The 23,680-nt window shown below is 57.2% G+C and overlaps 2 protein-coding genes across 10 annotated transcripts in view; one reads left to right on the top strand and one right to left on the bottom strand.

Annotated features, from left to right (window-relative positions):
- The window catches only part of UNK (unk zinc finger), a 41,984-nt gene extending 38,760 nt beyond the window's left edge, over positions 1 to 3,224 (top strand). For all 5 annotated transcript variants that reach the window (XM_086762066.1, XM_086762063.1, XM_086762065.1 and 2 more), the window contains 2 exons: positions 547 to 804; positions 1,204 to 3,224. In XM_086762066.1, the coding sequence (XP_086618192.1) occupies positions 547 to 804; positions 1,204 to 1,359 (414 nt within the window). In that variant the 3' untranslated portion in view covers positions 1,360 to 3,224. The remainder of the gene's footprint in view (positions 1 to 546; positions 805 to 1,203) is intronic.
- Positions 3,225 to 7,993: 4,769 nt separating this feature from the next.
- UNC13D (unc-13 homolog D) lies at positions 7,994 to 22,818 on the bottom strand. 5 transcript variants are annotated; one of them, XM_086762407.1, is made up of 33 exons: positions 22,668 to 22,729; positions 21,277 to 21,317; positions 20,111 to 20,143; positions 19,785 to 19,892; positions 19,353 to 19,412; positions 19,026 to 19,092; positions 18,763 to 18,940; positions 18,353 to 18,397; positions 17,958 to 18,026; positions 17,701 to 17,770; positions 17,264 to 17,368; positions 16,855 to 16,947; positions 16,546 to 16,649; positions 16,192 to 16,309; positions 15,535 to 15,659; positions 15,173 to 15,263; positions 14,833 to 14,889; positions 14,333 to 14,430; positions 14,051 to 14,102; positions 13,597 to 13,727; positions 13,155 to 13,275; positions 12,427 to 12,570; positions 12,161 to 12,259; positions 11,641 to 11,847; positions 11,409 to 11,477; positions 11,059 to 11,138; positions 10,713 to 10,818; positions 10,560 to 10,631; positions 10,355 to 10,438; positions 9,969 to 10,089; positions 9,248 to 9,371; positions 8,680 to 8,885; positions 7,994 to 8,568 (listed from the first exon to the last, which is right to left on the bottom strand). In XM_086762407.1, exons 3-33 carry the CDS (start codon positions 20,141 to 20,143, stop codon positions 8,462 to 8,464), a joined length of 3,144 nt encoding a protein of 1,047 aa, XP_086618533.1. In that variant the 5' UTR covers positions 21,277 to 21,317; positions 22,668 to 22,729; the 3' UTR covers positions 7,994 to 8,461. The 5 variants fall into 5 exon arrangements, with proteins under 5 accessions (XP_086618533.1, XP_086618530.1, XP_086618531.1 ...); XM_086762404.1 differs by lacking the exon at positions 21,277 to 21,317 and having other exon boundaries at positions 22,668 to 22,818; XM_086762405.1 differs by lacking the exons at positions 21,277 to 21,317; positions 22,668 to 22,729 and adding an exon at positions 20,933 to 21,036.
- Positions 22,819 to 23,680: the final 862 nt, after the last annotated feature.

Raw genomic sequence — 23,680 nt, 5'->3', positions numbered from 1 at the left:
GTACTTGGGCAACTCCTGGGAGGAGGGCTTAGGGAATGTAAAGGAGTAGGAGGGTGTCAGCCCTTCAGCAGCAGCTTTCCAGACACTGAAGTGGTGGGAAGAGCTGTGCGTTTTACAAATGGATTCTCCTAAGCATTCCTATTCTTTCTTCTCCCTTGGAAAGAGGGACTGAATCACTGTGCCTGATGTGTTCAGATGCTGAAGTGCAAGGCCAGGCGTCGTAACAGATGCACTGAAGTCCTTGACAGTCTTAGACCTGCCAGTTGACTTAGATCCATGACAATTCGCTGGTGGGCAGAGTTCATCCCCTTAACGGTGTGAGCCAAGTACATAGAACCACGGCCCAACCAGATGGGCTGTCTGGGATGAGCAGCACTTTGAAGCAAAGCTCCGAGGATGTTTCAGAATTTGGAAACGGGGCAGATTGGACAGAACAGGCTCCTGGTGAGGAGTGTATGGAGGTGGATATTTTTGCCTGGTATCCTCTCTTGGAGGCTGACCGAGTTTTCAGGCTGCTTCCCCTACCCTCTTTGTTGGAACTTGTAGGCTTGTGATGCTTGGAAAAAGGAGGCAGAGGAAGCAAACGATCGCGCAAACACAGCTAACATGGAATGCGAACTGGCCCGGGAGCAGAGGGAAGCCTTGGAGCTGCAAGTGAAGAAGCTGCAGGAGGAGCTGGAGAGGATCCACACAGGCCAGGACCCTCAGTTTCTGCGCTCCTTCTCTGACCTGGAAACACTCTCGCTCTCTTCACTTTACACCCTTCAGAAACAGCTGCGGGCAAACCTGGAGAAAGTCGATAAGGTGAGTGCCAGGGGTTTGCAGGGCAGGGCCTTGCTCTCTCTGCTCCCACAGGTCGCTGCTTTTTTCCCATTTCTTTAACACAGCCAGAAATCAGAAGCCTATCAAAGCAATTCCATGTGGGTGTAGCCAAAGTGAGTTTTGGCCAGCTTACAGGAAAATACCTACGTCGTCTTTGTACCTAAAGTATAGCGCTTAAGTCAACCAGAGCTGCTCTGTTGATCCTGAAGGTCCCAAAAGCCATCATGCTGTGCTGCTTTGCTTTGCTTTGGAAGATGAAGAGGTGGACAGCTGCAAGCCCACCGCCGCCTCCTTGCCGTTCCCCAGACCACGTAGCACAGGACAGGAGCGCTTTCACCTGGTGGCTTTGCTTACGTTTTGCCCTGTCCCCCTCTCTTGCAGGCGGTATTTCAGATGCAGTCGGTGAAATGCCTTAAGTGTCAGGAGGAGAACCGGGTGGTGTTACCGTGCCAACACGCAGTGCTGTGTGAAACCTGCGCCGAGGAGGGCGAGTGCCCCATCTGCCACCCCAACAGGCCCCACTCTCTCCAGTCGTGACCTTCCAAGGACGCTTGTTCTAATCATATCGTATAGAACTTTTTAACTTTATACATACGTACATATATATGTATGTGTACATATATATATGTATGTGTATATATATGTGTGTGTATGTGTGTGTTTGTGTATGTGTATATATGCACACACACGCACATACACACATAAAACAAAAATTAGTTGCAGAGCACTTTTTAATATTTTACATCCCGTATCTAAACTGCCCCGCACCCGTGCCCCACTAATTCTAACTCTTGAGGAACTTTGAGAGCTGTTTTTAATACAGATCAAAGGACCGTTTGCAAAGAGTCTGTGTTTCTCCTCTTTTCTATTTAGGTGATAATACATTTTTGACTATTTCCAGAAGGATTTAGAGTGGGCAAGAGGGGCTTCCATGTGCTTTCCAGAGGAAGAGTTGAGATCACGGGGAGGATCGAGGTGGACTGAAATTCCTTGGTCATGTCTTCGGTCTGCCTGCTCTTTTCGCTGACCCAGCTTGGTTAAAGCTGTCCTCCCTGATGGGCGCTCTGCTGGGTGCCTGCCTGGTGGGCCTCACCTTGCCAGTCTCTGAATGTGCAGGAACTTTGTTTGTCGTTTAATCAGCAAAGTTCGCTTTTTAAATTTTTTTACACTCTTTGTATATTTGTATGAAAAGAAGAAGGAAAAAAAAAATGTTTTGGCCCTAGAGCAAGCCAAGCCCCCAAATTCGGTGACTGGTATTCATTGCTGATACAGTGAGTGTGTTCGAGGCCCGAGCAGCCCTAGGAGCATCGCCCTCATGTCAGCTGAAAGCCTTTGTGAAAGAAAGCTGCATGCAGAAGTTGGTTTTCTCCAGGCACCACTTTGGTGGCCGTCTAGAGACTCTTTACTGTTTCGTACCAGATTAGTGTTGCCTTGGACACAAGAACCTGATTCATAGTCACTGCTGGAACGCAGGAAACGGTTCCAGGTGGAACAGACTCGATGTTTCCTGTGTCAGCACCTCAAGGATGGGTTGTGGACGGAGGGGTCAAGAAGCCCTCATGCTGGACACCATGTATGCCTGTGGTGACAGAGAAAGTCCAGCGTGACCAAGAAATGCCACCAGCTTAGACCTGGCAGTAGCTGAGCTTTCCTGTGGCTTTCTGCACCAGTGTGTCCACTGGATTTTTACATCAGGTGGATTGCAGTAACCTGCTGGGATCTCAGCCAAAAGGCCACTCAGTTGGCTAAAGATTTTTATTTTGTGCAGGGATTCTGCCTGTGCCAGCCCTCCCTGACCTGGAAAAGCACTGGAACCTCCAGCAGCCCACTGTTGTAGGAAAACTGAATTTTTACCGGAGCCTCTCAGAAAGCTTCATACTTAATGCGAAGACATAATTAGGTTTGCTTCCATGATTCCACCTTTCCTTTACATGGAAGGGATTAATATGCATTCCCAGATGATCTCTTAAGCGCAGCTCTGTGTAGTTCTTTTTTATGTTTTTCCCATTAACTTGTTTTTGGGTTTTTTGGTAAAAATGCTTTTTTTTCCATGTGTATTTTATTGTAACTAGCATCAGGTTTTTCTTTTGTTTGTTTGTTTTTTTTTTTTTTTTTTTTTTAATGGAGAGACACTGTTGAGTGATTATTGTGGCTATGTTGTTTGGTTATAGCCTTTGAATGTCTGTGCCATGGGGCAGCACATCTGCCTTGGTCTGATCTTAAGGAAAGATCTTTTATTAAAATATGTGAACATTTCTTTTTTAGGAGAAAAAAAAAATAAAAATAAAAGAAAAAAAAATGGGGGGAGGAGGAAAAAGCCCACTTAAGATTAAAATTTACTAAAAAGCTTTTGTAACTAACTTAAATCATAGGAAATAAACTCTTGAATCAGGTCTTTACTATTTATAAGAACCAGAGCTGAGCAGCCTGTTTCGGCTGTCGACTTGTAACGCTTACTCTTTATTGGCCTGGTGGTTTCTCTGCTCTCCTGCTCCCTGCGGGGCTGCCTTTGGCCAGCCCTCTTTCTCCAGACCTGCCCAGCACCAGCTGCATGACTGTCTGACTCCCGTGGGGACTCTTCTCTTTTCCCCTCTCCTCAGAGGGAACTTGTCTACCCGTGGCGGCTCTAGCTGCTGCGATGGGACTCCAGTCACGCTGTGGTGCCGGGCTCTCGGGTCGGGTGAAGAGATGCTCGCCCCTGATTTCTGGGGGGCACGCTGCTTAGGCAGGGGCGTACAAGGACAATTCCAGGCCAGAGAAAGCACGTTTTTCCCTTTGGAGTAAAACAGTTTCTCTGTTTTAAAACTTATACTGAAGGACCAAAGAATTCCAAACTTCCCCTGTTTGTGGCCCTTAAATTTTAACTTTCCCTTGCTGCACTGCGCTCACAGCAGAGCAGCCTGAAGGAATTAGCACTAGCACTGGGGTCGTGTCCCCTTCCTTTGCGTCTCTCAGCACACTCTTTGCACAAGCACGTAGGCTGTTTCTCTCTTTCCTCTGATTCTTTAAGAAACACTTCCTAAATTTAGGTTTCTATGAATTTGTTTGCTGCTTAAAAAAAATAAACTATCTGAAATGTGAATTATTTTCTTAAGTATCAGATGGAAAAGAGAACCTCATCTTTGAGTATTTTGTGAATATTTTGGGGGCCACTTAGATGACAATTTGATAACTCAGTGAGGTGAGAGGAGGGGGCAGGGGCAGCATTTCTGACCCCTCCAGCCGTTGTTACCGCCTGCCCCAGGCAGGAAGGGTGAGCTGTAATCACAGCGCCGCCTTGGAGGCTTCAGAGTCTGTGGTCAGCTTCTGTGTGGTGTAAAGAGAGTCTTCTTGAAATAAACCTGGTGCTAATGTGTACAGTCCCTGTAATGAACTGTCACGCTTCCTTCTGAAGCAGGACCTCCCTTTCACAGGACACGCAGTAACACATCAGAGCTAAGGGGCTTTTTTGGCTGAGTCATGCTTCAGTCTACAAGGCTTCTTGACGAGCAGCCCAGCTGCCTGGGTCCTGCCTCTTCACACAGACTCCCTATTGGATAATGACATTTTCCTCCCCAAATTTTTGGGAACTTCGGAAGTGTTGACTTCAGTGACTAATTTTGCAGGTTGGACAACTTCTGAGCTAAGAGCCGGGGGCAGGGAGTCTTAATTGTGTTGTGAAACCACAGTTTCTTAAAGGTCAATCGGCTTTTATGTGATTATGGAGAAACAATATAGAAGCAGATGGCTGAAGAGAACACTGTCCTGAGTAGATAGATATCAAAAAGCAAGGCTAGAGCTGTAGATGAGAGCCAGGAGCTGAAGAATTTTGGCATGGCTTTGGGCTAACAGGACCACTGTTAGATAATCTCCAGCCTTAGGTGTCGTAGCCGCATGCCAGGTGGGGCGGGGACGGGTCAGAGCTGGAGCACAACATTTTCTTTAAGCAGAGCCCCCCCGCAGGGGCGTCCCTGCAGCTGGTCCCTGCTGAAGGGTTTTACGCTTTCTGTGCATCTCTGGAGCTGAAGCTGAGCCACTTGCGAGGCCTGTGCAGCCGAGACAAGGCCGAGAAGCTCTTGCCCCGTGAGGAGGCCCCTGACACCGAATGGACTCAGTCATTCGTTGCTGTTCCATCAGCCTCCCAACCTCCGCTCTTTTTCCTTTTCCCCCGTCTGAGAAGGAAGAATATTACCAGTGTTTTCCTCCAGAGTTGTAATAATCCTTGGAGTGATGGCCAACAGCGGCATAGATGTTACTGATGTAAAACCGAATGTTTTAAAGGTGAAGTATTCTGCAAACTAGTGACTGCATCGGAGCAATTTCAGGGGCTTTCCCACTCCGTAGCTTCCCATGTTAAAGCAAAATAAATACAGTATACGTTTAAAATAATAATAATAATAATAATGCACACTGCAGTATTTCTGGTGGCAATTCTTGACCAGTCTCTTCCCTGTTTCCCCAGGAGGAAGGGCACTGGGCGGAAGCGCCCCGCGTCCGTGTAGAAGTTGGCAGAATGATGATCGGTGGTGTGTAAAACGTGTTGTTGATTCCATGTATAGAACTGTGATTTCAGCTGTCGTTCTCTCGTACTCTGTAAATATGTGTTTTGGCTGTCGGAAACCTGGTTTAGACTCTTTTCTTGGCAGAGTGAATTTGCATGTGGGGCTGGAAAGAACTCAATCTGTGTCACAATTTCCAAGGGCAGGATGGATTTTTTTTTTTTTTAGAGGACAATAAATTTTTATTTTTTTGCTAAGAAAAAAAATACATAATAAAGCACTGTGTGTGTGTGCGTGCGCATGCGTGCCCGGGGCGTATGTGCAGCCCCGTGCCCTGGGAAGGTGCGGAGAAGTCTGCGCGGTGGAGCCTTGAAACGACGGTCAAACACGTCTCCACGGCCAGTTCTGCCTTCTCCCTTTCACACGACCAGCAGTTTCCTCCTGAGCTCCCCTCTGGATCAGCCCCTTTTCAGAGGGATTGCCCTTCACCTTTGATCGAGGTGCCGCAGAGGAGGCGAGAGTCGGTGCGGTGAGGTTGGGTCTTTGGAAATGGCAAAACCGCAGAGCAAGGAGCGGTTTTGTCACCGAGATTCCTGGTCTGGGCAAGAATTTGTCTCCTGCCAGAGCCGGGCTGGGCGGAGGTGGGCTCTGCCTGCACCTGCGTGCATGTGCAGCTGTGGGGGACGTGCACTTTTAAATCGTTATGTGCGTCGTTTCAGGCCGTGGCACCCAAAGGAACATGGCTTACATACGGATCCAAGAATTACCGTTTATTTTTGGTCTAATTAATGCTTCAGGGATGCATCAACCGCTTCCACTTTGTCCAGTCACAACAATAATCCAAATCACACGATTTGTATTGCAGATTATCAGTAAAGCAGTAAAATCGGTAGACACACGTGCCTGCCCCGCTCCCTCGTGTGTTGGGGCAATCTGCCTGTGCTGGGGTTCTTCACCAGGACGACGATGACGGGGATGTCTTCCTCCTCAGTGTTGCGTTTGCTGGGAGCTGGGTTTGTGTGCTTCAAGCCGTATTTTTTAATGCTTGGACCATTCTCCTCCTGATCCATGGGGTTAGTTACACTGATCCTTTAAGGTTTATTAGTCCCTCTCTCTAAAGGGTGTGATTTCTTTTGGGGTGGGAAAAGAACCACACATCTGCCCAGAGCTGAGCAAAAACTGAGCTAAAACACCTTGGATAGTGCAGCGCAAACAACCTGGAAGCAGCGGTTTGCCCGTGCCTGCTCGCCGGGACACGCTGTGTGCCGCAGTGAGGACAGTCTGGGGATGGTCAGCCCAGAGGAAGATGGAGCACAATTTTTAAACGTACGGCTAAAAATGAGCTAAAACCACATTCAAACCTGCAGCCCCGCACAGCTAAGCCCAGCAATAAAGTGTGAGCTGGTTGCTGGCAGGTGCCAAGTGAGCTGCGGCGCGCAGGCGTGGGGTTTCCTCTCTGGGCGCAGCTGCAGCCCGGCTGAAGTGCTGCCCTGGGAGAGCATCTGCTCCGCAGGCAGGGACCTTTCTCCGGAATTAAACCAGCAGATGGCTTCCTTGTGAGCGAGCAGCGCCTTAATCCCTCCTGCTGTGGCTTCGGTTGTGCCTGGCCGTGTCACACAGATACCGAAGGAGCTTTCTTTTTTTTTTGCTTTTTTTTTTTCCCCCCACCCCCACATTGAGGCTTGACCTGAACTGACCCAGCGTTCCTCTGCCACCGAGAAAGCAGCCGAGGGGAGGGTGATGCTTTTAATTCCCTGGGGTGCGGCGGCTCCCATGCAGCTCAAATGCAGCCGCCTCCCCTTGCAGGGTAGGGGCAGAGGGAGCTCCAGGTTTATAATTATTAATGGTTACAGCTAAAACAAGCGCAAAAAAAAAAAAAACAACAAAAACAAAAACAACAAAAAAAAAACCACCCAAAAAAACCAACCAAACACCCTGGTCGATAGTCAGCATCCACCTGGCCTGCTGGGCGTTTTCGCTGGCACCTGGGCCAGCCCGCACGCTACGCTCCCTGCGGAGCTGCCCGCCACTGCGCCGTGCAGCCAGAGAGACCCGGGGCCGGGGCAGCGCCAGGGACGTGCCCGCTGCGCCTGGGCTCTTGGCAGCCCCACGCGCTGCGCGGTTTGGCTGCCGGGGCTGCAGTGCTCTGCATTGTTGCCCAGGCTCCTCAGCTCCAGCAGGCACGCCAGGGTTGGTACGATCAGTGGTAAAATACAAAACCACACGCAGGACCTGTGCACATTAAAAAAAAAAACAACCACCCAACCAAAAAAAACCCACTGGCTGCACAGGGAGGTGCCAGGCCCAGAGCTGGCGGTGCTAGGCTGGGCTGGCACGGCTCCTGCTCCCGTCCCCTCTCCCCATTGCCCATCCTAAAAGCCTGAGTCAGACCTGGGCTTTACGTGCGGCTCACCAGGATTCCACAGGCCAGAACCCAGCTCCGCCAGCTCTACCGTTCAGCTCACAGCAGGCTCAGCCTGGCCTGCCCCCACTGCCGCCGGGCAGTAGCAGCTCTCCGGGCTGTTCAGTTCGTACCGCGGTGTGGGTGATATTTTGCGATGGCCTGGAACTCAGAACAACGCTACCTGATGCCCTGCAGCAGAAAGCAGCCCGGCCAGTTCAGCACTGCCAAGCCCTGCCCGAAGCCGCGGCCGTTGCTCCAAAGCACCCCCGGCACAGAGTCGGCCCACGCATCAGCTTTGTTGCTTTTAATTTAAAATAAGAGGCTTATCCACAGGAAAATAAAAGAAAAAAATTAAAAGGCAGATTTGGCCACAGGTTGTCCCCACCCCAAGTAAATGTGGATGCGTTTGCCCCGACACGGTGCTGCAGATGGGAGGGCTGGGACACGGCCAGGACGCCGCACCAGCAGCAACGAAGTAACGGGGACGGGCAGGGGCAGCCATGCTTTCACACCCTCGTGTAGTGTCACTAGGCCAGAGAAGCAAAGGAATCCCCCGAAATCCCATGTGCCCACCCTCCCCAGCCTCATGGGGGTGTTGCTGCCCAAAGGTGGGGATGAGATGGGCACTGGGCAGTGGCGAGGGGCACAGGGAACCCCTCTGTCCCCTGGCCCCTGCTGATGGCTCCGGCTCTGGCAAAACTCCCAGGGACCCACTGCCCGGACCCCCTTGTTCCAGGACCCTCTTCCTCTGCCTCCCTCACTCTGTCTCCTTGGACTGCTTGGCTCGTTGCTTGCGGAGCTTAACAAAGGCCTGGGCCTCTTTGTCCCCCTTCCTGGACTCCAGCAGCCGGAGGATCTCGTCTCCTGCCAGAGAGGAGGGGAGGGATGGTGGGACACGCTCGCTGCGGCCCCCGCCTGCTGCCGCGGGGCCAGGGGACGCTTGGCAGGGTTCAGCCCGGCTGCGGCACCACGTACCGGTAGGTTTGGGGTGGGTAAGGGGGAGGCGGGTCTGGGGCACGCGCCCCATGTCAGCCTGGTCCTCGTGGGCATCGAGGCCGGGCAGGTGACGGAGCGGGAAGAAGGCTTCGCCCTCCAGGTCGTTGGTGCCCAGCGTGTCATAGTCAAACACGGTCAGCAGCAGGCAGGCCCCCTCCTGCCGGCACTTCTCAGGGGGGATCAAGCTGGGGGGGGACGGAATGTGGGGGACAGTCACATCCCACCCCCTCCATCCCGAGACTCAGCCTTCTCTCCAGGGACTGAGCAGGCTTCCCCAAGGTGACGGGGAGCCAACCCCCCACCCCTGCCACCGCACTGCCCCCAACCCCTGCAAAGCAGAGGGCCCAGCCTGGGCCCCAAGCCAGTCTGCAGGACCCAGGTGTTTGGGGTGCCCCTACCCCAGCTCCCACTGCAGGACGCCATGGTGGGGTGCAGGGGGCAAAATCCCAGGATTCCTGGAGCAGCAGCCCCATAGCAGGGGCTTGGCTGAAGTGTGGGGGCTGCGGGGATTGGGGGGGGGGCATGGTGGGTGTCAGCCCCTACGTACAAGTCGAAGACTTCGTCAAAGAGGGGATGCAGCTCGTTCCTCTTGCACTGGGTGGTCCGAGCCACCACCTCAGGGAACTCATGCCGGGGTTCCAGGGTGAGCTGGACGAAGGGGTCACTCGAGCCTGGTGGGGTGCAGACATCAGCCCCCTCCTGCCGCCCCACTCTGCCCCAGCACGGGGTGGCTGGACACACTGGGGTGGCTGGGGAAGGGTCCGTGGCACCCTCACTGCCACCCCCTTAGCCCACGGCCCTGGGAAGGTGGGGGAGCAGCCCCAACCCTGCCCACATGTGGATCAGCCACGAGTGGCTGCAATAGGAGTGACCTCTCCTGGAGACCTCCGCATGTGACAGCCAACCCGAGAGACTGTCCCTTGTCACCCTGGCTTTTTTTCCCTGGCTTTTTTTTTTTTTTGTTTTGCCTGGTTTGAACGATGGAAAAAAGCCGCCTGCCCTGGCTGCTGGCTTATGCTGCAAATTGAAGGCAGCAGGATGTGGGCAGTGTCCTGCCTGGTCCTGCCTGCTGCATCCCCGTGGACCAGACCAGACCAGTGCTGTAACTCCCTTCTTCCACAAATCCACCTCCTTGGATGCAAAACCAAATCAAGACAGAGTCTCGTTGCTCCCAGCGCTGGCTGTATCTTTCCTAGCCAGGGGTGTATCGGGGAGCAAGGACAGGGGATCCCCAGGGCGGTGGAGCTCTCCAGCCCACCCACACCCACCGTTGGAGTCCAGCGGGATGAGGTTGACAGCGTTGAGCACTTCCACACGGAGTTTCTGCTCCGAAGGGCGGTACAGTGCTTTGATCGTCACAGCCCCGTACTTCTCCGAGCTGGTGTCCAGCTGAGGGGTGGAGTGCAACCATAAGGGTGCTGCCCTTTGGCACGCTTGCAGCGGGGACGCCGGGGATCCGGGCATTTTGGGGTACCAAGGGTTGGTGAGCACCCTCTGGGATGCAGCTGAACCCCCTCCTGCCCACTGCTGGGGCAAAACCAGTCCCAGAGAGTGGGAAAGCAGTGGGGAAATCCCATGTGGTGGGCTGTGCTGGGCAGCCTCGCGTGTGCAAGGGCAGGGTGCGGGACGGGGCTGGCACTGTCCTGGCCCCTACCTGCTGCTGGATCCTCTTGCTGAAGTATTTCTGGATGAGTTTGCGGCTGGTGGCAGAGCAGAGGGCCAGGTGGTTCTCCAGTGACTGCAGGGAGGACAAGAGGTGTCGGCCAAGCACAGAGACTGGTCTGCAGCCTGGGGATGATGCCCTCCCTGGACAGCACCCAGAGGAAACCCTGGGGACCCCCGGGCGCAGCGCCCCATACCAGGAAGGCTGGGGTGTGCAGGGTCTCCAGTGGCAGCCCGCAGCCCTCAGCATGGAAGCACAGCTCCAGGCTCTGGGGAGAAGGAGCTGTTAGCTGGCACCCAAACACCCGTCCCTGCCTGGGACCCCCCTACCCCCGTCCCCTCCCCGGTACCTTCAGAGCACAGTGCAGCTTCTTGTAGCACTGGGCCGAGGGGACCTGCTGCCCCGCAGCCACCGACAGCACGTCCAGGGTGTGACGCCAGAGGAGAGCGAGGAGGCTGCAGGGTGAGGCGGGAAGGCTGTGAGCAGGGCTCGAAGGAGGTGGGGTGGGCCGGGGGGTTTGGTCCTCAGCTGAGGGGCTTTGCAAAGCCCCAGAAGGAACCGCCTCATCCCGCCAGGCTGAGCAGCCACCCCCAAGGCAGGATGTCCCTGAGCCCCATGGGACTAGGGGACGCTCCTGCCGAGGGATGGTGCTGCTGCTGGCCCCTGCCGTGCTGCACCCTCAGGGCCCCGCTCACCTTTTGAAGTTCTCCTGAACCAGATGCTCGTTGAGATACTGCAGCTCTGACTCCAGGAACTTCATGAGCGGGGTGATGGACTGCAGCGAGAGGAGAGGGGTGTTGGGGAGGGCATGAGGGGGGCCATATCCAGCAGGGCACAGTGGGGAGAGGGGCAGACTGCAGCGAGGCCCACACAGGTGGCCAATGAAGCATATGGAGGTCTGGGCCCCGTCGCTGGTGTGACCCGTGCCCAAGGTGTGTGGCAGGGAGAGGCGGGGAAGGGTGATGGGGGCCTCCACCAAGTTGTCAAGGGTTAGTCATGGCTGCCCAAAACAGAAGGTCCAGGAGGGGCCAGGCTGGGTACTTACGTCCTCAGGCTCCCACGTGTTGTTGGAAGATGAGAGCTCCTGGATGTGTCTGGCGATGCCCTTTTCCAGCTGCCAGGGAGAAATGCATAGATGCTCTTTGCCCCTCTGGACCAGTTTCCTCATGCCCAGGTCCACCCAGGAGCACTGTGGGCTCCAGGGCCTCTTGGGTGAAACCTCCTAAACCTCCTTTCTTTGGGCCAGGGGGCAAGGGGAGTGAGTGGCAGGTGGTCACCTTGGTGGCCAGGGCTTGCACCACGTCCCGGACCTCGTGGTCCAGGCAGGAGACAGTGCTGTCGAGCTGGTTGTGCAGCGTGTGCTGGATCTGCTGCCGGTCGATGACGGCCCCTGTGCGCTGCTCCAGCTGGGCCCAGTCCAGCTGCGACGGCAGCTTCAGGATCAGCAGCCGCAGCTGCTTGATGTTGTTCACCACGATGCAGAGCTGGGAGAGGTGGGTCTGCTTCAGGTTGTCCCACGCCCCCCCGGATCCTCCGGCCCCATCCCCATTCCCATTTCCATCCCCATCCCCATCCCCGTCCTCGTCCCCATCCCCGTCCTCGTCCCCATGGCCCTGCTTACACCATTTCCCTCGTGATTTTCCAGGATACCAGCTATCGGGGTTTAACTGGTCCCCATGAAAGCCGGACTGGGGATGTCAGCCGGGTGCTCAGCAGCTCATCTCCCTCTCTGCCCCAAACCGTGGCCAAGTCCTGAGCAGTCTCTCCCCAACCAGTGCACCCTGCCCCAACACCAACCCTGTTGGCTGCTTCTCCCTCATTCTGCTCTTGCAGTGACAGAGCCTCAGCCCTCTCCTTGACGAGCCGGCAGTACATCAGGGCGATTTTGCACATGTCCTGCAGGACAGAGGAGAAGCCAATGGGACTCAGCAGGGCAGCACGGGGATCACCACATCCTCATGGGACATCGGCCCCGTTCATGGAGACATGTCTCCAAGGAGACGAAACTCTGGTTGCTGATGCCCATGAGCGTGGCATCCAAGAGCAGGGCCTCGTGTACAAACCTCCACGAGCTTCACCATGATCATAAAGGCTTCCTCAGGGTCTGGCCAGTTGAGCTGCTGCCAGGTCTTCACGATCTGGGCGTAGCAGGTGGACAGGTCGACAGTGGACGTGCTGTGCTTGTTGTGCTCCCCGAAGGGCGTCAGCTGGGAGAGGAGAGAAAGAAATGTGACTTACCTTGTGCGGAAAGGAGCCGTCCCAGCCAGGGGGGCTGCTCCTTCCCTTTGGGGCACTCTGGCCCATCATCAGCTCCATAGATCCCAGTGTCATCCCCCAGTTGGTCTGGAGAGTGGAGGAGACGAGGATGGATGGAGCTCCCCACACCGGGCTGTCCTCCATCACACTCCAGTCCGGTGCTGTTGGACCACACCAAAGGGCAGGGCGAGGAGCCCACAGCCCCAGGGCTGCTGTCCCTCCCCTCTTCCTAAGGGTCAGGAGCGAAGGGGATGCTCACAGCATGGCCCAAACATCGGCTCATAGGCTCGCTCGGGCTGTCAGAGAGCCATGAGGGGAGGAGCACAGGGATGCAGCGTGGGGCCAGGGTGGGAACAACTGGTCCAGGAGACCACGTCCTTTATTACGCAACTGGAAGAGGAATCAGCCCACTCCTGGGCTGCAAGAGGCACCTGCGCGGTGGTTTCAATGCTGTGAGCCAGGCACAGCGGCAAGGTGTGGAGAGAGCTGGAACATTCCCAAAGGATAGAGGGAGACGTTCTCCTCCCTGGGTTACCTGGTCCATCCGGACAGCTCTCTGTGCCCTCTCCAGTGCGATGGTGTAGGCCTTCTGCAGCCACTGGGGCACGGCTTCCTTGAACCACTGGTGGAAGTTGCTCAGAGCCAGAGGTCCATCCCTGTGGATGAAGGTACCAGCTTCTCCAACTGCGCCGCAGCGGCATGGGGCCATCACCCCTCCTTGCTTTTGGAGACAAGAAACTCTGCCTGCAGGTGGAGGCAGCAGGTGGCAACATGCTAAGGAGAAACCTCCCCTTGTCTGAAAGTTCAAGTCTCTATCAACCCCACTCAGAGACCAGCCTGAAACCCTCTGGTGACGCTCACATCAACACCGGACACCAACAGCCTGGTCTGCCTTGTGCATAATTAGTGACATAGGTGAAAGGGAAGGATTTGGAGTTCCTCTCAATTAACTGCTCCCCTCTCTCCAGGTTGGATACCTTTTTGGGAGGAAGTCCTTCATCCGATACAGCTCCTGCAGGTTCATGTAGAGCTGGAAAAGGCTCTCGGCCGTGGGCTTGGACATGCTGCTGTCGACTTCGCGCAGCTGCTCCTGGACGTGCTCTGCAACCTGGCGGTGAGCAAGGGAAGAGGGGACAGCTGTTAATGAGGGTCTGGCCGGGAAGGCTTGGTCTGCTGTGGGGTCTGCAGCCATGGGGTGAGGGTCAGCTCAGGGGACTCCTCTTCCTTTTGGGTGGCACTTCAGGAGAAACACCGGGTCAAATAAACAGATGATAGTCACTTGATGGGCATGCAGGGAAAGACAGAGAGTTCCCTCGGCTTGCTGCCTTTCCAGGCTTGCAACAAACAGTTGACACTTGATGGGTGGCCAGAAGTCTCAGCCTGGCCTTAGCCCTTGGTCCCATGAGTGCAGAGCAACCCAGGCTTGCTCACCAGGCTCTCCAGCTCCAGGTAGGCAATGGAGAAGAGATTCAACTTCAAGGTGCTGCAAGAGAGAAACAGGGATTCAGGACCTTCCAGCCCCAGCCCAGCAAACCCAGCCCAGCAAACCCTCCCAGGCCATGTCCTCATCCTAAGGGTGAGGACAGCAAGAGGCAGAGATGGGACCACACGTGCTATGGTGGAGCACAAGAGCCAAGGAGTGAGGCATCAAGTGTCCTGTTGCTCTTGGCCCCAGGGAAGGTGGATGACGAGGGAACAAGCTCCAAAACCTACTTGATGAAGAATTTATTCCAGATTTTCTGGCACTGCTGGAGATCTTCTATCACCTCCACAAGCAGTCTGGACAAGGCTTTACCATTCTCCTCCAGGCTCTGCAAAGGAAGGAACAGCCTGGTTTTGGATGCTGGGTGATTCTGAGATGACCTGGTTTCTGATTCTGATCTGATTTATTTCTGTGATTTGTTCTTGTGGATCTCTCACTAGATCCACATTACGAGCACTGAGGAGCTGCCAGTAACATCCACTGTCACCTTGTGCTTGTGTGGCTGGGCTGGGGGCCACCTTCTGTTCCCCCGAGCCTTGAGCTTTAATACACCTCAGCAGCTGCTGGTAACACAGCTCGTAGTGTTTCAAGCAGGAAACTCAAATGCCTGGACTTTATCAGAAAACTGGAGAAGCCCCATCTCAGTCTTGTCTTCCCATCCCCTCGAACCTCCCACCCCAAGCCCAGCAAATTACTTCTTACAACGTTAGCGTCAGAGATGGGAACTGACCTTCACCATGGGCTTGAGGTGCTGCTTCTTCATGTGAAACCACTCCGTCGTGCCTGACTGCAGGAGAGGAGTCCCAGTGTGATGGCGGGGAAGCAGGAGGAGCAAAGCCAGTGCTGTCCCCGCCCTTCACTCCCCTGGGTGCGGTCAGGACCCAGCTCCATGCAGTGGGGACCACAGGCTGGGCCCACCAGGATGCAGAGGGGCGGGTATTTTCCCCCGCCGTGGTGGTCCATGTGTCTTCGCTGAGGTGTGGGCATTGGGCAGGGGATGGAGGGGAAGGGAGAGCCACAGGGCCCCACCGCCCCAGAGCTGGGGGGGATGAGAGCCCTGGTCCTACTACCTTCAGCGCCATGGGGACCATCTGGGAGAGGTCGGGGCTGGGGGTGCACAGCTCGTGGAAAGCTTTCATTTTGCACATCTGGACCAGGACCCTGTGAAATGAGAACCTCGAGTGAAACCCAGCACCAGCCCGCCAGAAACAATGGCCTCCCTCTCAGAGACCCTACCCAGACAGACCTTCCCCTCCCAACAACACCCCCCACAGGCAGCCCAGGATGAGGGGTGGGACAGGATAAGCATCACAGCAGCCTAGAAGGGGGCAGAAAGGGCTCACCTGAGTTTTTGCCCAAACTCACGGGCCTGTCCACCACGGTGGCCAAGCCATAAAAATCCACGTGCAGCTGGCATCAGTGCTCAACTCACCGGAGCAGGGACTGGAGCCTCTCCATGGACCTTGGGACGGAGAGTGGGAAAATGATGCGGTACCTTCGGATAAGGGAGACCCCGTAAGTCAGCAATGACTGGAAGGACTCGGCCAGCTCTGCTTTCTGGGGAGAAGGAAGGAAACGCGCGCTGTTGTCCTGGGCAGCAGCCGGCAGGACCACAGCACCGTGGTGGAGGGACGCCATGGCTCCTGCTCCTCGGATGGGAAAACTGCTGATGCCTCGGGTAACTTCTCCTTGGAGGGACTGAACTGAGCTTTCTGCTTAAACCTTGTCGCTATGTGTGAAAAATCCAGAGTCTCAGCAGGGTGCTGGTATGCCCTGGGCAAGTGGGCAGGCAAAAGCAGGAGTTGGGTCAGGTTTAAGTTTTGCAGGGGGTTGTGACTGACTTGATAGCAGCAATGGAGGAGGGGGATGTCAGTGCAAAGGGTGAGGGCTTGTCCTGATCCCCGTAGCTGGCCACTCCCCAGAAATGCCCTCCAGCCACCCTGGCACCCCTGTGCCCCACAAGCTCCTGCCCTTCCTGGAACATGGGGAGCAGAACAGCCCCAGGACCTGAATGGTGAGGCTGGGGGTCAGGTGCATGGGGCATATTTCCCCAATTTCTGCCCCCTGCGTGGTGCCGGAGCCTCCTCACCTGCTCTGGCCGCAGGCGCTCCTGCACCCACTGGTACTCGATGCTGGTGATCTGGTGGAGCAGGCAGCTGCTGTTGAACTCCAGGCTCTGGTAGAGCTTGCTGTACGCCAGCCACTGCCTGGGAGGAGGGAGAGGCTGGGCTGAGCCCCCCGGGGCTGGGGGGGGCACCCAGGGACCAGCGTGAGGCTGCAGCTGGGATTGCAGGACCCTGACCTCTTGGTGCTGCGTGGGGCAGGGGGGCAGTGCCAGCCACGCTGAGGTTGTGGGAGCCAAGGTCAGACAGCCCCAGGGAAGGCACTGGGGCCCTCGACCCCGCGGACGCTGCGTGGTGGCTCCCGGGCACGGGGTACTCACGCCATGACCTGGTGGAAGTCGGAGAGGTCCTTCTGCGTGGCGTGCAGGTACAGCACGGTGCTGGCGTGCCTGCTCAGCTCCCCGTCCCAGGCGACGCTGCCGGCCTGCGAGGAGCAAAGGGAGGGGGCTGTGTCCTGGAGCCAGCTAGGCTGAGCGAGTTGCAGAGCCGGGGGTGTTTGCGGGACCAGGGGAGGTACAGGTGCCAGGCCCCACTAGGACCCTCTTCCCCATCTCCTTGCCCAGACCGTGGGCTCTGAAGGAAGGCTTCATCCCCGCTCAGCTGCTGGGAGCTGCCTCTCCCCTGGGTACCTGGTGCTGGAGGATCTCGTAGGACACCAGCTGCTGCAGGAGGTGGCGGTGGACGGTGTAGCTCGGCTGTGTCCGGCTGCTTGTGGTGGCCCTCTGAAAGAGACCAGGCGTGGGAGCAGTCACCATAACTTGCCTGAACACACAGAGCTGGGGCGCCCAAAAAGCATGGGGCCGGAGAGCCCTGTTTAGAACTGAGCCAAGGGGTGCAGGTGCACCAGCAGTGAGGAACCCATGCTGGCACCAAGCTCAGGGGAGGGGCAAGCAGGTTTCCAGCATGTGCAAACCCTGGTGCTGGCACCTCCGGTCCTGGGGCAGGGATCTGCGACCCTGAGACGGCCTGTGGGGGACAGGCAGCTGCCCTGTCCTGCCAAGGAAATGGAAAGGGACTCCTGTCCCCATCCCATCCTACCTTCTTGTGTGTCAGCAGGAACTGCAGGTGACACTGTCCACGGTTGGGGTAGGTCTCGGTCCGCGGCTCCAGCTGGTACCACTGGTCGTTCCAGCAGTGCAGGTCCTGCACGCACGGAGACAGGGGTGAAGCCCAGGGCAGCCTCCCAGGGCGAAGGGGCCCACCCAGGTCCTGCTGCGCTAACAGGGTGGGATGATGCTGTGTTGGATGACTGCAGCATTTGATTGAAAGAAAAGAGATGTATAACCACAGAGCGAGCGTGTGGGACTGGCAGGGGCGCCTGCCACCGAGCTGGGGGACCTGGCACCGATTCGAGGCTCTGAGCCGGGATCCCGGATGAGCTCGGTGCTGCCAGGGCTGGATCCTGTCTAGATCCCATGGGGTTTAACCAGCACCCGGCAAGTCACTGGGAGGAGAGGATGTGCTGTGGCGCTCACCTTCAGGCGAAGGACCACGTTCCCCAGGAAATCATCCTGCCCTTTGTCTTTGCGAGCGTCTTTAAAGATTCTGAAAGGCAGGAACGAAGGAGGGACTGAAAAGGGTTCCTGCAGCCATGACCCAGCCGTGGCCAGGGCAAAGCAGGCTGATGCAGACCTGCCACCTTCCCTCCCAAGGTAATTTTTAAAATCCAGGAGGCAAATAAGCATTTTCTAAACCTTTCCTCAGTAGCCATTGGGGCCACGCAAACACCAACCGTTTGAGGCCGTGGAGGTCTGTCAGCTCCCCCAGCTTGTGCCGCACCGACTCCACCACGTCCGAGTCCCTGGGAGGGTGGGCAGCGAAGCCCACCGTGGGGGAAAGGAGGACAGTCAGGTGAGTGTAAAACAGGTCAGGGAGCCACAGAGGTGATGGAGAAGGGAAGGTGCTGGGGGGAATGTGTTGGGACTGAGGCCACCCCCAAAACCAGCTGTCCAGCCAAAATCTGCACTGCTCCCAGTGACTGCTAGCAGCAGGTAGTGATGGGGAAAGGGGTCTCCGACTGGTTTCTGGGGCTTTTTAAAGGGTGCAGGTTGAGGGACCGTCCCAGCGACCCTCCCAGGAGGCAGGGGGCCGGGCCCAGGGTCGCTGCCTAGGGGTGCTGCCGCTCACCACATGTCCAGGTGGAAGCTGGCCGTCTCCGTGTCTTCAAACTCCCTGCAAGGCACCGGCAGGATGCCGTTACTGGAGCAGCGTCCAGGGGACTGGCAGCACGCAGGCAGGAGAGCTGGGGCTCACAGGCAGGTGGCCCCTCCCTGGGGGAGACCCCAACCCACCCCGCACAGCCTGGGGAAAGTGGTAGGAGAGCCCCGAGGAAGGGATTTTTGCCACTTTTTTTTTTTTCCCCACCTCCCTGGACCTGCTGCCTTGGTGAAACCAGAAGCCTGGCAAAGCCCCAGTGGGCATCGCCCCAGTGGAGCCCCAGCTCCTGGTTGGGGAGAGTGGTGAAAGCCCCCATCCACCCCCGAGAGCCCTGGCCCCTCCTCCAGCCCCACAAGGAGCAAAGCCACGTGGCAGATTACAGGATGAATGTCTCGTCCCACACTGGGCTGAGGGTCTGGCTTATGACTTGTGTGCGATGGATTTGGTCTTCAGGAATGAGGTCTTTGACCACAGCTTTCATCCGCTTCTTGTGGTCGGGGTGGGCCGGTTCCTGGCTCTTGGCCTCGATGCCCAGCAGGCAGTACGGGTCACTGAACCCTGCGAGAGCGGAGGCATGCAAGTCCCCGTCAGGCACAGCAGCTGTCCCTTTTCTGATGGGACACCCTCCTCCATCTCCACTTACCACTGACGTCTTTCCCCAAAATCCCCTTGGCTTCCTTCACGGTTGCTTTCAGGCAAAAAATTGGACTCTGGAAGAGAGAAAAAAATAATACTTAATGTGGGGTCACCAACCCCATGAGAAAGGATGGAGCTTGAGAAGTATTGCATTGTCAGCTGCTGCTCATGCCAGCAAACAGCTCCTGAGCAACTTGCCCAGCAGAGTCCAGGCCACCCCATACCCCAAAGCCCAAACTTGGGGGCTTGGAGTCACTGCAGCCCCCCAGCACTGCCCCAACATGGAGACGCCCCTGACTGTCACGTGCTGGGGAGATGCTGTCTTGCCGCATACCTCCAGTTCCTTGACCCTCTGCATGATGATGCTGTGCTCCTCTGCATCCATGCCAAAAGCCTGTGTAGAAACCAGGGCCGTAACGGCTGCTCTGCTAACGGAGGCTGGAGAGCGGCCAGGGGCTTCCCTCCGCTCCCCGTGAGCCTGCTGCAGCTCGAGGGGAGAGGAGAGGAGCACAGGGCCCAGCAGAAGGGCTAGGAAGCAGCTGAAAGCTCTCGAGGGAGAACTGCCTTCCCACCCTCCTGAGCCTAAGATAAACATTTCTTCCCAAGGCTGATATTTCCCAGCTGCAAGCTGTCCAGCCCTCCAGCTGGATGCTGCTGCTCTGTCTTTTAAGGCTCTTGCTAAAAACCTCCCTGTGAGTGCTCTCCACATCCCTTGGCCGAGAGGGTGGACACGTCAGGGGACAGTTTTGGGGAGGTGGGGACCCACCTTCTGCACGTAGGCATAGAGCTCCTGGGAGTCCGCGACATGGTGGTGCTCGGGCTTGCCCAGACGATGTCGGATGGTGTAGAGAACCTCCTCGTAGAGCTGGGCCAGCTGCGGGGTACGGCCAGCACCTCGCGTGGGGCCGGGCATCCCCCAGGATTAGCGGGGTGTCCCTCCCCGCCCGTCCCTGCCACCTGCCCCCCGTCACCCAGCCCTGCCCGGCCACCGCCGGCCGGCCCTGGGGAGCATCTCTGGGAGCTGAGCCACGTCCCCAAGCCCCAGCAGCGCTGCCACCCCCAAGGAAGACCATGGCAGGGCCACGCTCGTACCTCTCGCTTGGAGAATCGGTGGGAGAGATCCATCTAGAGAAAGAGAAGCAGAGAGGTTTCCCATCAGATCTCATGGTAGAGGGTGATTTTAGAAGGAACCTGCAGCCAGGAAGGACTGGGCAGAGGTGGCATCACCTGCAGCCCCTCAGGGTGGGATGCTGTGACACCCTGCAGATGCCCCACGGCCGAGGGACCACGTCCTCCATCATCCACCAGCGAGGGGGCATGGGGGCTTCATTGCTGAACCCCATTCATTGATGAGGGGGTGGCAATAGCAAATTGGAGTGACCTGTGGGAGGCTCTAAAAGCCAGTACCCCATCTCTCGCCCGACTGCTGGCTGCCCCTGCCAGGCCCGGCTGGAGAGCAAACCAACCAAGGGAGTGGGCAAGTGGCCAGATCGCGGCGAGGAGCCGCAGGCTGGGCAAAGCAGCTACGGGCCAAGGAGATGTTAAAGCCGTGGGGATTTGTGACCTGAGCCCCCCTGCCAGAAATCAAAACGGGGCGTTGCTCAGTGCTGGGCTGCAGGGCCGTTCCCCACTTGAGGGATGACTTGCAGTAACCGCTGCTTCCTGAAAGGCCATTCCACTAAATCAGCGCCGCGCGACAAGGCACAGCCCAGCTCCAGCACGCTCAGCCCCAGGGCAGGTTGGGGGGGTCCTGTTGCCCATGCAGCCCTGTTGTCCCCTGCCTTGAATGTCACCTCCTGCTCATCCCGGCTCTGCATGGCTCCAGTTGGAAAATCAAACCACCTTGGCCAAAAACACCCTTTTCCCTGGCAAACCCCAGCTCCCAGCCCATCCTCACCCCCACTCCCTCCTCACCACAGAGGCTGAGCCCATCCTGCATCTGCTCCCATGGCCGTGGCCTGGATCCGGCCACCATCAAGGCCGAGCAGCTTGTTCCAGCTGCAGAGTCCAGCCACCACGGTGACTTTGCCACAGCCACCGGCCGAGTGGCACAGCCAGAGGGAGGGGATGGGTGCCCCCGTGCCCCCGTCATGGCTCCCAGTGCTGCAGCCTCTTGGGAGCGTGGCAGGGCAATGCCGAAAGGCTAACAGCAATTTTTGAAATCAGCTGGGCCCTTCCTGTGCTGAGGGGCCTGCGCTGGACACAGCCCCATCGCCTCGCTCAGCTGGGGCTGACGGGGATGGACGGACCAGCCCTACCTGGGGGTCAGCCCAGGCCCTGAAATGACCTTAGCATCCTCCTAGTAGAAAAAAAAAAACAAACAAACAAAAACCAAAAAACAACCCAAAAAACCAAACCAAAACAAAACAAAACCTCCGAGCTGGAACATTAACATTTGCTTATAGCAAATCTAGGGCTGACATAATCCCCTGGCCATCTGGACTAAATTCAGCTCTTCCACCCCCAGCGAGTTTAACCCTCCAGCTGCTTCTCCCCCACCTCCTGCCATGTCCCTTCTCACCGCTGCTTGGTGCTGGGGCCACGGCGGCTCAGCTGCCCCTGTGAAAGGGGGTCCCACTGCGCCCGGGAGGGCCCCTGCACTGGGGACCCTCCACCTTCCCCTGCCCCAGGGCACGGCCTGCACAGCCCTGTCCCAAACCCAGCTGCCGCAGCCCCGTAGCAGGGCTGCAAGTGCGGAGGGGAGAGGAAATAAAGGACTTTGTTTCCCTGCTGCTGTTAGTTATCAGCAAAGCACAAGCATCAGCCCCCTGCCCCGCAGTGGGGCCGCACGGGACAGTGGGGGGAGGAATCGCAGTTGTTTTGGGGGGGCTGCTCCCTGCTGCCATGGGGGACGGCTGCTGCAGGCTCTGCTTTGCGCTTTCCCGTATGCACACAGGGCTGGTTAAGCCAAAGCTGAGCTGAGCCTCCAGGATGTGTTTACCGCTGCTAATCCCCAGGCCGAGAGCCCAGCTCAAATCCAGGTCCGGGTACCGCTGCCGGCATCCCCCAGCCCACTCGCCACAGTAGCGGGAGCCCAGCTTGGCAGCAGAGACGGCAACACTTCGGAGAAAGGGCCCGTCCCCGGGGCCGGACCCCACCAGCACAGACCATCCCGGGCTGTCCAGCACTGTGGGATCGTGCCCATGCCAGCAGCAATGGGCTGAGGCGTGCGGAGCTGCAGGGCCCATCCCCTCGGAAGTGGCTGCAGGAACGCTGTCTGTGCGGCCACTGCAGAGGAAGTCTCTTGGGTTGGGTTGGGCTGGCCAAGAGCTGGGCTTTGGGGGCTCTGCTGGCAGCGAGGAGCCCGAGAGCGCTGGGAGGCACTGGGAAGCTGTGGCCCAGTGAAGCAGGGACCCTCAGGGCTGCCACAGATCTGCAGCTGACCCCACACACAGCCCTGGGGTGTGGAACCCCCATATCCCCACCCCTCTCCCTGCTCGCCCTTGCAAAGCAGCCCGGCTGGGACGTGGACTCGGCCTCTTTTCTCTTGTTTCGCTTTTACAACCTTGGCACCCACCTCTGCACCCCGGGCTCCGCTGGGCCACCCCACTGCCCTCCCTGAAAGCCATTGCATGCCAAATGCTCCCCAGCCCCAAACACTCCCCAGCCCCAAACACGCTTCCCAGCCTGCAGGGTCAAGGCCACCTACCTCGGGGCTCTCTCCGCCCGGGACGGTCCCCTCGGGGGTCCCGCCGGCAGGATCCATCTTGGGGAGAGGGTCAGTGTGGGGCAGGGGAGCAGCTGCTGCTCTGCCCGCTGCTGCCACTGCCTCTACCCCTCGCTCACACGCTCGGAGGAAACCACAGACCTTATCTCGCCACGGCCATTTCAACGAGCGGAAATGTGCACAGGCCTCCTTTGAGAGCAGCGCGGGGACGCAGGCGCCCTGGCCCCGCTTCCCACCGCCCTGTCCTGCAAGGGGGACCTCACGGCACAGATGGGATGGGAGCAAGAGTGTCTCCTCCAGGCCCTGCTGTTATTTTTGAGCAAGGAATTGGGAATAAGTGGACAGAAATAGTCCCGAGAAGCCAAAGCCCAGCAGCGAAAGGGGGCAGTGGGGAGGACGAGTAGGGGCAACATGGAGGATCTGGGCTCCAGCGTGCATTTGGGACCCATCATGCCCTGTGAGCACAGACAGGGACCCTGCAGAAGGCAGGAGGCATCTTCAGCCTCAGGGGACAGAGGGGATTTGAAACCTGGTGCAAAAGCTGCAGGGTGGGAAATCCCTGAGGCACCTGGGCACGTTGAACAAGGTTGGGCTGAGAACTGATGCACTCAGTGCATGTGCCGCAGATGGCACCAGGAAAGGATGCGTGGCCTTTTTCCTGAACGAGCTGTCCAGGTAGAGCTGGTTACTGGGAGAAAAAAGCAGCAGGAAATGGAGTTAAAAACTTGCGCGTCACTGTCAGCTTTCATTCTTGCAAACACTTTATCTGATTGCAACTCCCGAGGCAGCTCCCTATCACAGAGCAGCAGCAGCGCCGCCCCGCGAAGATCCCTATCGAAAAGCCTGCGCTGCTTGCGAGCGGGGGGAGCCGCAGGCCGGTTGGTGGCCAAGGGAAGAGCTGGTTTGCTCTTGAGCATTTCATGTGCTCTCACACACACTAAGGGCAGCCTTGCGCCCGGCTCACAGCGGCTGTTGAGCTGTGCGACATTTGCTGC

This window comes from Chlamydotis macqueenii, chromosome 18, assembly GCF_036417535.1.
Source record: "Chlamydotis macqueenii isolate bChlMac1 chromosome 18, bChlMac1.mat, whole genome shotgun sequence".
NCBI classification, from domain to species: Eukaryota; Metazoa; Chordata; class Aves; order Otidiformes; family Otididae; genus Chlamydotis; species Chlamydotis macqueenii.
This window is presented reverse-complemented; position numbering and strand designations above follow the sequence as displayed.